The sequence below is a fragment of the Diaphorina citri genome, unplaced genomic scaffold (assembly GCF_000475195.1).
Source record: "Diaphorina citri unplaced genomic scaffold, Diaci psyllid genome assembly version 1.1 scaffold179, whole genome shotgun sequence".
Classification (NCBI taxonomy): Eukaryota; Metazoa; Arthropoda; class Insecta; order Hemiptera; family Psyllidae; genus Diaphorina; species Diaphorina citri.
This window is the reverse complement of record NW_007377616.1, coordinates 102,117-114,673: the sequence shown is the minus strand read 5'-3', so window position 1 is coordinate 114,673 and position 12,557 is coordinate 102,117. Positions and strand designations below refer to the sequence as shown.

Below are 12,557 nucleotides of genomic sequence, written 5' to 3'. Positions count from 1 at the left end.
AGATTTCCGAAAATCTCATCAAATGTGAAGAAAGATTCGCAGAAAACCCCGTGAAAAAGAAGGAAATTTTCCGAGACATCAATGAGAGATTTGACCTCAATATTGAAGCATCTTTTGAAAGGTGAAGAAATGACATAATGAGCAGAAATCCAGCTTCGTCATAACATGCAAAAGACGTACTTTTTCCAAGTACTTACCTTGCTTGTTAGAAGATTGTATATCCTTGATGTTGAACTGAGTGAAATGTCTTTTCTTATGATTGATGAGTCGGAAAGTCTGGAAAATTATTCCCTAGCTGGAAGAGATTTCCGAAAATCTCATCAAATGTGAAGAAAGAGATTCGCAGAAAACCCCGTGAAAAAGAAGAAAATTTTCCGAGACATCCATGAGAAGATTTGACCTCAATATTGAAGCATCTTTTGAAAAGTGAAGAAATGACATAATGAGCAGAAATCCAGCTTCGTCATAATATGCAAAAGACGTACTTTTTTTCAAGTACTTACTTTGCTTGTTAGAAGATTGTATATCCTTGTTGAATTGAGTGAAATGTCTTTTCTTATGATTGATGAGACGGAAAGTCTGGAAAATTATTCCCTAGCTACTATCGATTCAGGTGACAATGACATCACGCTTTTGATTGACACTGATGAATTTCTATCATGAAGTACTCGAGCTATTTGTATGCTATCTACAGACGGCGAGGCTAAAAGAAACTTTTTAGTCCTCAGAGACGGTTACATAATTCTTATAATACACAAACAATTCAAAGAATTTGGGGGGAAAAGTCCTTGATAAAGAATAGATACCTAAAAAAAGACAGTTAAATTTAAGTACCTATGCTTCAAAATGAATAGAATAAAAATGAAATTGTAGCTCCCAATTCGAAGAAATCCGTATCCCAGCTCTCGAAACAAAAAACAGATATAAAAGTGTTGATTGTCAGCAAGGAGAGCACACCTCTGCAGAACATCTTACACATCGTATATCGGAGCAACACTGATCTTCAGTACTGTATAGATTAATGGTCGGTTTCATTCTTTAGAAGGCCTGATAAGCTAACAGCCTGTTAAATTCCATTTGATTTGTATAGGGTTAACCAGCCTGTTAAATTCCATTGATTTGTATAGGCTTAACAGGACTGTTAAGCTAACAGCCTGTTAAATTCCATTTGATTTGTATAGGGTTAACAGGGCTGTTAAGCTAACAGCCTGTTAAATTCCATTTGATTTGTATAGGCTTAACAGGGCTGTTAAGCTAACAGCCCGTTAGTTGCTAAAAAGAATGTTGGTGAAACCCATCCTAAGTTGTAATACTGAAACATTATTGTCATACTTGAACCTTTGTGACAGCCTGTTAAATTCCATTTGATTTGTATAGGCTTAACAGGGCTGTTAAGCTAACAGCCTGTTAAATTCCATTTGATTTGTATAGGCATAACAGGGCTGTTAAGCTAACAGCCTGTTAGTTGCTAAAAAGAATCTTGGTGAAACCCATCCTAAGTTGTAATACTGAAACATTATTGTCATACTTAAACCTTTGTCTTCCCTTTCTTCTGTCCGCAGGCTGCCGGTGGTGAGTGAGTGTTCTCAGCCACCCCGCGTCAGTCCCTCACTCCCGGGATCCAGTAGCAGCATGGCAGCGGCCCCTCCCCCTCCACTCCCTCGCGTTCCCTCCCCTCTTCCCAACTCGTCCGCGTCCAGTGCCACCAACGAAATCAACACACCCGTCGCCGAAAACATCGGAGCAATATAATATGCCCGAAGGTTGAACGACCTGTGGAAGAGCAGCAAAGTTGAAGGTCGTCGCAGGCCGCAGCAATGATCGGAGCAATATAATATGCCCGAAGGTTGAACGACCTGTGGAAGAGCAGCAAAGTTGAAGGTCGTCGCAGGCCGCAGCAATGTTTTTTCTCCACAGCCGAGAAGACCCCGGTATCGTTCGGAGGTAATGAACTTTATTGAACGACTACTTTCATGATCGTCAACAGCATTATCATCAGTAACAGCATTATTATTAACAGGAACAGCATTATCATCATAGTCATCATCATCAGCAGCAACAGCATTATTATCAACAGCAATAGCATTATAGTCGTCGTCAGTAAGAGCATTATCATAGTCATCAGCAACAACAGCATTATCAACATCAGGAATAGCATTACAGTTATCATCATGGGTAGAAGAACAATCATCATCACTAATAGCATTATGATCATCAGTAACAGCAATATCATCATGGGTATCATCGTCAGTAACAGTATTATGATAGAGAACAGTGCCTACTATATCCTCACAATTATCAGTAGCAGTAATAGTAATATCACAATCAGTATTAGTAACAGTAGTATCACAATCATCAGTACAAGTATCAATAGTATCATACGCAACATACTCATGATGACCACCATTATCATCATAATCCTAACCATAGCACCTCGGAGTGACCCGTTATTCTGGGCCAGTCTGAACCGGGGCCTATCGGAACAGGATTAGTGAACCATCAGCAGACAGATCCGGAGCAAGAATCAAGTTAGAGGAAGTTCACATGTAGGCACGGTTCAGGGAATCGGTAGCCCGCGGGACAGGTTATTTTGTCAGTCAGTGCTGTTACACTGAGGTAACATGGAGCAAGCTTCAAGACCCAATCAATTTAATGCAAAATTTTCAGAATTTCAACCCGCAAGACCCCTTTTTTCGACTCGTCGCGTCGAAAGGCGCTATCTTAATCTATCACACTCAGTTAAGTGGAAACATGCTTCTAGGCAACAAGTAGCAAGCTCCAAGACCCTATCAAAACCCTTAGAAATAATAACCCTTAAGACCCTTTTCGACTCACCAGTAAAGGCTCTATTACACATGGCTACATAAGGAGGCTGTAGTAAAGCTACCCCAAGACAACATGGAGTATGCCCTAACTAAGACCTTATATCAATTCAATGTAAAATCTTTGAAGAAGCATGCTGCCTGTTGCCTCATGTGACCATCAATTTAGATGCTTTTGAAGCATGCTTCAGTGCATTTTGCCTCAGTATAACCGCGCCTTTAGAGACGCCCTGCCCATTTTCGCCGAGAGAAGTAGCTCCGTTGAGGATTGACCTCAGCACGTGCTGTTAGAAACGTTGAACGATGAATGTGAACTAGTCAAGGGCGCCATCAAATTTTCTATTTGAGTGGCGGCAGGGGGGAATTTTCGAGGGCAGGGGAGGCACTGACGAAGAGAGGGAAAATTTTTGAGGGCAGGGGAGGCACTGATGAAGAGGGAAATTTTTTGAGGGCAGGGGAGGAATTGTCGAAGGTGACAGGGAGAAAGGTGAATGACGGAGTGGTCGTAGTAAATGTAGGACGTTGCCTCCCCTGAAATGTCAAGGTCAACGCTCCCTGCCTGGAAAGGTCAATGATATTTCTCTCGTCCTTACTAAATGCGTACTTTGTGTTTTATGAAAATTTGCTCAATTTGTAGGGAATTCTTAAAGTCCAAGAAGTCTTTTTGATTAGGGTAGGCTAGATTGGCCGTATCTTCAAGTGCAAAAAAAATTCAAAAAATTTAGCCAATCAGATTGCTTAAACCGAGATTAAAACATAAACCGAGATTAAATTCACTTTGTTTCCGGTTGTAAAGGGTAATCCATTATGCACTTTTCAGACTCCCAAAGCCTCTTGAGATATTGAGATAGACTGACCAATGACCCGACTAGTCGTATAATTATAACGCTGCGACGAGTGTACTTTTCACGTCGTCCCGTTATTCTGGGCCAGTCTGAACCGGGGCCTATCGGAACAGGATTAGTGAACCATCAGCAGACAGATCCGGAGCAAGAATCAAGTTAGAGGAAGTTCACATGTAGGCACGGTTCAGGGAATCGGTAGCCCGCGGGACAGGTTATTTTGTCAGTCAGTGCTGTTACACTGAGGTAACATGGAGCAAGCTTCAAGACCCAATCAATTTAATGCAAAATTTTCAGAATTTCAACCCGCAAGACCCCTTTTTTCGACTCGTCGCGTCGAAAGGCGCTATCTTAATCTATCACACTCAGTTAAGTGGAAACATGCTTCTAGGCAACAAGTAGCAAGCTCCAAGACCCTATCAAAACCCTTAGAAATAATAACCCTTAAGACCCTTTTCGACTCACCAGTAAAGGCTCTATTACACATGGCTACATAAGGAGGCTGTAGTAAAGCTACCCCAAGACAACATGGAGTATGCCCTAACTAAGACCTTATATCAATTCAATGTAAAATCTTTGAAGAAGCATGCTGCCTGTTGCCTCATGTGACCATCAATTTAGATGCTTTTGAAGCATGCTTCAGTGCATTTTGCCTCAGTATAACCGCGCCTTTAGAGACGCCCTGCCCATTTTCGCCGAGAGAAGTAGCTCCGTTGAGGATTGACCTCAGCACGTGCTGTTAGAAACGTTGAACGATGAATGTGAACTAGTCAAGGGCGCCATCAAATTTTCTATTTGAGTGGCGGCAGGGGGGAATTTTCGAGGGCAGGGGAGGCACTGACGAAGAGAGGGAAAATTTTTGAGGGCAGGGGAGGCACTGATGAAGAGGGAAATTTTTTGAGGGCAGGGGAGGAATTGTCGAAGGTGACAGGAAGAAAGGTAAATGACGGAGTGGTCGTAGTAAATGTAGGACGTTGCCTCCCCTGAAATGTCAAGGTCAACGCTCCCTGCCTGGAAAGGTCAATGATATTTCTCTCGTCCTTACTAAATGCGTACTTTGTGTTTTATGAAAATTTGCTCAATTTGTAGGGAATTCTGAAAGTCCAAGAAGTCTTTTTGATTAGGGTAGGCTAGATTGGCCGTATCTTCAAGTGCAAAAGAAATTCAAAAAATTTAGCCAATCAGATTGCTTAAACCGAGATTAAAACATAAACCGAGATTAAATTCACTTTGTTTCCGGTTGTAAAGGGTAATCCATTATGCACTTTTCAGACTCCCAAAGCCTCTTGAGATATTGAGATAGACTGACCAATGACCCGACTAGTCGTATAATTATAACGCTGCGACGAGTGTACTTTTCACGTCGTACACTGAACAGGCACAGGTCGAAGTCCGAACCAATAGTCATCAACATGAGGTCCGTGAACTCAATGAAACTCTTGTGTGTAGAGTAGCAATGATTGCAACCCAAAACACTTGAACCGTACACAAAGAAACGAAAAAATTAGAGAAGATTTGAGTGAAACACAAAGAGAATTGAAAGAGTAAAGAGAACGACATGAGAAACATGAAAAGAGTAAGTCGGAGTACTCATAAAGAGGAAGATGCAAGAATAAGAAAAATATTTGGAAGAAGAGGAAGAGGCAAGAAAAAGTAGAAGAAAGAGCACTAGATAAAAGAATCAAAGAACTCGTAGAAGATATAATTGGAAGAAGAGGCAAGAAAAGAGAAAAAAACACAAGACGAAAGAGCACTAGATGAAAGAAGTAAGGTCTCGTAGAAGAAAACATGCAGGAAATGTGCGTGCAGCGTGTCAGGCCTAAGGTTTGTTGATCTCTAGGAGGCGTCAGGCGTTAGGACTGCCTGCCACTAGAGTACCCGAGGTAAATGACTTATGCGATGGACCTTGCACCGGGAGAAGCGGTGGCTCCTGCGTTGCGTTCGGTGTCGAGTTCGGTGACTTCGGTGAACGATGCGATGAATTGGATGACCCTGCCCCTTCCATCTGGAGAGTTGAATGAGCTGAAACGAACCTGAAGCTCCCAAGTTCAAGGACGTTTGACGATGAAAATGGCTAACGGATAATGATTAAGCTTGAGTGTGCTCTAACCGATTGTGAATATTTTATTATTATGTCGAGTTCGGTGACTTCGGTGAACGATGCGATGAATTGGATGACCCTGCCCCTTCCATCTGGAGAGTTGAATGAGCTGAAACGAACCCGAAGCTCCCAAGTTCAAGGACGTTTGACGATGAAAATGGCTAACGGATAATGATTAAGCTTGAGTATGCTCTAACCGATTGTAAATATTTTACTATTATTATTAGTTTTCTTCTTCTTCTTTCTTTCTTTCTTTCTTTTTTTTTTTTTCGAGAATCTCGTCAAACCAGCCCCAATAGAATAGAATATACCTCATTTATACTGCTAAGATATGAGTATGACTGAAAAGTCCCTTATATTGCTAGGATGAGACTGGAATAGCTTAGAAGTAGAACGTTCAACTCGTAATCCAACGGGCTGGGGCTTCCCATTAACGACTTATTTAGTAGCAACTGATTCTTCATATTTTTTTTTTCTTTTTTTTTAAAGATGAGTGTTCCACCGCCGTTTTTATTTCGTAGCAATGAAACAACTGCTCATTAGACGCTTGTGGCCTGTGTCGTAGCGCCCATCCCGTAGTATGCCTCTCATCAGATGGGCGAGAAGAAGACACAATATTCCCAATCTGTGTCGTAGCATGCCCATCCCGTAGTATGCCTCTCATCAGATGGGCGAGAAGAGACACAATACTTCCCATTTACGGTGTGAGTTAACATGCCCATCCCGTAGTATGCCTCTCATCAGATGGGCGAGAAGAAGACAAATACTTCCCATTTAGGTGCTGGGTCAACACGAGAACACCAGAAAGTAACCCGTTGAAATATTTGCAATCGAAAAACGAGTACAAATTTTTGTCGATAATTTTTCGAATGTTTGGACAAAATATTTTGTCAAATGTCAATAAGTCCCAGTCTGTTGATAACTATCGAAACTAAATAGATTAGATTAGTGCTTTATTTAGACTGTCCAATTAGGACATGTATTCCCTTTATCTCAACAGTTTAATATTGCACCACTATATTTATTTAATTATATATAATGTACAAAATGGTAGGTTACAAATTACATAGTAATAAAAAAAAGTTCCAAACATAGTCGAACGGCCGTCGATGGACATCGATTCACAGTAAATTCACATCGATCGACGTCCGTCGACTGTGTGTGGACACACCTTTAAAGAGAAACGGGACCATATCGGGTCGTATTTGTCAACGTTCTCGCGAACCTATGTAGTTCACCGACCCTTTCATTAAATCCTCTCCAAGGATCGAATTCTTCCCAAGAAACTAATGTTCGACATATCACTCCGCCAAACACAAGCCCCTGATGCGTCAACATTGTAAACAGTTCTGCCAAATATATACAATTCTTCCAAAGAAACTAATGTTCTAGTTATCACTCCGCCAAAAATACGCCCCTGATGCGGGGTCCAAATCGTCATGTCCACCCACGCCCGGCCTCTGCGGAGCGGCGAACAAGTAGAAACATATTCATCTCATAGGAGGACAGGTCAACAACCTTCGGCCTCCCGAGTATCACACTCCTATAGGAAAACACATTATCTGAGACGGAGCTATATTTACAATGTCAATGTACTTGTGGCCCTATGTGATATACATGTAGGAACTTATCTTGGAATGCTCGGTGTAATACTTGGTACCGTGTGTATTAGGTGGTGTGAACCCCAAGGGGGCTTTGGAAGGACTAGTCGTGGTATGTTGGAATTCCATGTGACCTTTGATAATTTTGGAATATTTAGATTTTGAGTAAAGCGACTTAATTTGAGAAAAGGAATTTACAGGGAAGACTTGTAGACCTTTAATGTATTGGAAAATTATCTCCGGGACAGAATGCCTGGTCCTTATTCTACGAAATCTACGACCTGTACTCTTTTAAAAGGCTTGTGAACAAGATTTGACTAAAAGCAGAAATTCAATGTTTTTAATGAGTGCATCGAGTAAATCAGTTGAGGAAATCACCACTCCGGGGATCTCGATAGAAAGTGAAGCGGTTGTGAAATGCGATTTAGCTATGAAACACCCGAGGTACTAGATAAATACAAACTTGTCGGATATGTAAGTACACTGCTAATACACTCGATAAAGCACGGAGGTGAAATTTTTAAACCAAGCACTATTCAAAGATTTCAAAGTTGTAAGTTTTGATCATTAAGTCATTCGCCAACCTATCGGGTACATCTCCGTTGGAGAAAGGACGGATTGTTTTCACCTAGGCAAGAATATTGGAGAGAAAGGAATCAGTTTTGTGTAGCTGCACACACAATATACTGAATATTTCTCTAGTTGACGTCCTGATTTCACTCGGAAATTTCACTTTGTGCTGGAGCAAAAATGAAACTTATTCTTGCTTTATTTATTGAACGAAGGTGTCCATTTTTATGGTGATACGGTTTATCAGTTTATTATTATCAAGTGCCTATCGAGTACCAGTAGCCATGTACTTGGAGCTAGAATACTTCTCTAGTTGACGTCCTGATTTCACTCGGAAATTTCACTTTGTGCTGGAGCAAGAATGAAACTTTTTCTTGCTTTATTTATGGAACGAAGGTGTCCATTTTTATGGTGATTCGGTTTATCAGTTTATTATTATCGAGTACCAGTAGCCAGGTACTTGGGCTACTGGGTACTGTATTGAGGACTTTGGTTATCGGTGACAAAGAGATTAACCATTATTGGAAACGAGTTGGTTTGTGAAGTGTTTTTGTTAGGAAGTCATGCGCCGATTGCCAGCATTGCCTATGAAATCTTACTCGTTATTTTCAACCATTTCTTAGTTCTATCATCCTGGAAGTTTAAAGTTCAGTCGTCTGTCATGCTTTTTGTATACAATTTGGCAATGAGGTACCATATTCAGTTTAGTTTGGTTCTTCTTATGATGGTTTTAAAACTGTGGTCTTCGGTTCAGGATAAAAACTGTAGAAACCAGAGCATCAGCACCTCCCACACATACTCAGAGCTAGAATCTTGACCGAGAAATCAAAATGAAATCACGTCGACAGAAAAAACAATGTTCATTATTTTGATTTCTTCACTGTCTTGCTTCCTTGCTGGTTGGTTTCTAAATACGTTCGTACATTGCTTCAGTGTATCTAAAACCGACATGGTTTTCAATGTTGAAGATTTCTATTTGGTTTTTTGTTTGAGCATCCAGGTGTTGGCGTGTTGATTAATTCAATGATGCAGATTATTTATTTAGAGAAAGGACGGATTGTTTTCACCTAGGCAAGAATATTGGAGAGAAAGGAATCAGTTTTGTGTAGCTGCACACACAATATACTGAATACCATGGACACACGTTATAAGGAGATCGGCGAGTCCGGGCGCTAGGTCAATGGAAGTATTGAAAGTTGTGATGGCCATCGGATTGGGTGACCGTGGGCAAGAAGTGATAACACGGGGGGAGAGGTGAGTCGGGTGATGTGTGACAATGTTCCCATTGTTTGAGAACATGCGGTGGTGAGTGGGAGTGTTGACAAATGGCTCCGAGGTAATAAAGCGTAACCAGGAGGTGCGCGAACGTCAAGAGTTCGAAGCGCCAACCGGCCTGTAGCGCCGGTTCGAAGCCCCAACGAACCAAAATTTCATGGTTTTTTGGCATACTCGTATAACTTGGGCCGGCATCGACACATCGAGGTTTTTCGCGGAGTGGATGTTGGCCAAGGTGGTGCGATTCTTTACCATTGTATAGACCAGGCGTGGCCACTAACCTTATCTTTGGGAGCCGCTATCCCATAAAGCCGATTTGGGGCGAGCCACGCCGCTGGCGAATTTTTGAAAATTTTGGTCTACAATCTTCAAAATTCAGTCTCATGGAAATTCTGATATTCAGAGAAAAAAAAAAAAAAAAAAAAGTTCAACAAGTATGAACCATGGTAGCACAAAAAACACAATCTGAGGCTTAGGTGTAGGGGCTAGACAGCCCTAAAGGATGGGTTAAGCTCCTACGAATCTACAAACCACACAAGATCGTCTTGCGAGCCACGTTATGGCCACCCCTGGTATAGACTATAGAGCACTGTGTTGAGATCTTGACGATGTCAAACGCTCTCGCCCTATCAATATCTTCGTGAGAGGTCAAGGGGAAGCAATGAATGGATCGCGGCATTAGATTAGTATGCACACGGATTAGTGAACCATCAGCAGACAGATCCGGAGCAAGAATCAAGTTAGAGGAAGTTCACATGTAGGCACGGTTCAGGGAATCGGTAGCTCGCGGGACCTCTTTTATTTTGTCAGTCAGTGCTGTTACACTGAGGTAACATGTAGTAATCATGCTTCAAGGCAACATGAAGCAAGCTTCGAGACCCAATCAATTCAATGAAAAATTTTCAGAAGGTTTAACCCGCAAGACCCCTTTTTTCCACTCGTCGCGTCGAAACTTTGAAAGGCGCTATCTTAATCTATCACACTCAGTTAACTGGAAACATGCTTCTAGGCAACAAGTAGACCCCGGTATCGTTCGGAGGTAATGAACTTTATTGAACGACTACTTTCATGATCGTCAACAGCATTATCATCAGTAACAGCATTATCAACATAGTCATCATCATCAGCAGCAACAGCATTATCATCACGCCGAAAACTGGTGCTACACTCAGGTGAGTACGAAACATCGTCATATTTTCCAGGTGCCCTACCTCGGTAATTGCCGTTAAGCTGTGCCCACAACTCCACACATAGTCGACGTCGATTGAAACCGTATACTGCCTCGACTATGTGTGGACACTCCTTTAAAGAGACATCTTTGCCCTACCTTGGTAATTACCCTAAAAGAGATATCTGCTCTAGGAGGTCCTAAAATGTAGGTATGCAAATATTCCTAATGGATAATAGATTAGTGAAGAAAGTGAAAAAGCCCTACGTAGACCCGATTTTTTCATAATGTAGGATTATTCCTAGTCCAACCTCTACAAATAGAAAAAAAATATATTTCTTATATATAAAATTCCTCATTTTAATATTGTCATATAAAACTAAAACTATTCTCATATTTCGTCCTCTAAAAGTGAGTCAAACCTCACCACACCTCTAATGAGTCAGCGGTGCCACAATGAGCAACCTCTAATATACGAGGATGCATTCGAAAACTGAAGAACGCTGTCGTTTGCGTTGACGCCCTGTATGAAGTTGCACACATGCTCACTGGTCTGTGAACACATCTCGAGCGGTTGACCTGGCACTCTCTGATTTCCAATCATATCTCTCGTGAAATAACTGGAGAAAACAAGAACACTTCTCAGACACTCGCACTCTGTTTTGTCAAGTAGTCCCCAACGAGAGAAAAAATAGGGAGAGAGTAAAAGATGTGCCAGTATAATGTCAATATTTGACCGGAGCAGGGCCGTTTCCAGAATTTTGGGTCGCATATAACAATAATTTTGTCGAGGGGGACCCCGAGAATCCGAACACTTATGTATATGTATTATGTACCAGGGGCAGGGAGGGATGCTCCGAACTTTCGGAGTCTGGCTTACATTAAAGGTAAATATTACGCTTGAAGGGTGGGGACCTTAGCCCTCCTCCCTAAATACGGCCCTGGACCGGGGGGAAAGTAGAAAGCGGGATATGCGAAGAAGAAAGAGAAATGGGGCCAGCAGAGGAATCCCTTGGGATCGAGGGGAACGTCAATATCTTGGTATTTCCAGGACAAGCTTGAATCTTGAATCCGAGGAAAATCTATTTGGAGAATATGGAACACGGTTCTGAGAGATAACTGGTGAGTTATGTGAGACAAAACGTGTCAGTAAAGCTTAAAATGATATGGAATATATGCAGATATGCACAATATTAATAAACCATGTTCCCAACGTGGAATACAATAATGCTTTAGAACGAGCGGTGCTCAAATTTGGAAATGATGGCTCTTTCCGGCAAAAAGATAACTTATAAAGAACGTTGGAAAAGAGTCATTTTCGTTGTCATTGAAAATGGTTTGCAAATGTTTAGACAGAATTAGAGTGAGAATCAAATTTTTGAACTATTCATTTTTTGAAATAGATAGGTTATCAGGTTTATCTACATATGTTTGATAAAATTGGAACCAAATGCAACTAAAGAACAACATGTATTGCCCAGACAATTCACCATTAGAGAAAACTAACCAAAAGTTGAGAACTTCTATGCTCAAACCACAGAGATATACCTACATACATAGAGAACCTCTACTTCAATGTATGAACTTGCACACGAAGAAATGCGAGCTATTTCTTTTCAATATGTGAAAAAACTGAAATGATCCAAATATGAGAACGATGTGAATGGGAAAAAGAAGAGAACACTAAGCGAAGCACCTGGGGATAATAGGGAAAACCTGACTGAAAAGAATGAGGTTGTATGTGTGCTTTATTATATCCATTTTCTTCTTTGTATCTGTGAGTGGCGAAGAAAAGTGGGGATAGAATTGATAGAATTCTTCAGAAACCTGAATGAAGATAAAAAAGAATTACATGAAGGTATGAATGAGTTAATAAGAAATGATGCCCGAGGTTGAAGAGATGGTTTTACTGAATGAGAATGAAGTTTGGCGAGTGGTATGATTTATATGGTGACGAGTAGGATGATTTATTTTCTATGGCGTTGAAGGGATATGGTTTCGCACTAATATATGAAATTCTTTTCACCCATACAGAAGTCGAGTCTGACAGAAGCACAAGCTTACGATACAGGGACAAAGGCATCATCAGTGTAAAAAAACGACTGTTTTCCTAGATTTCTAGCTGTCGTAGATGCTGCAAAGATGGAAAAAAAGCTACCCAGTCTGTGAATTTGTATT

General features: G+C 41.1%; 1 protein-coding gene across 4 annotated transcripts in view; it reads left to right on the top strand.

Moving 5' to 3' along the window:
• LOC103505505 (speckle-type POZ protein A) overlaps positions 1-12,557 on the top strand; it is a 144,028-nt gene that overhangs the window by 115,788 nt on the left and 15,683 nt on the right. For all 4 annotated transcript variants that reach the window (XM_026820838.1, XM_026820839.1, XM_026820837.1 and 1 more), the window contains 2 exons: positions 1,563-1,737; positions 10,369-10,383. In XM_026820838.1, the coding sequence (XP_026676639.1) occupies positions 1,563-1,737; positions 10,369-10,383 (190 nt within the window). The remainder of the gene's footprint in view (positions 1-1,562; positions 1,738-10,368; positions 10,384-12,557) is intronic.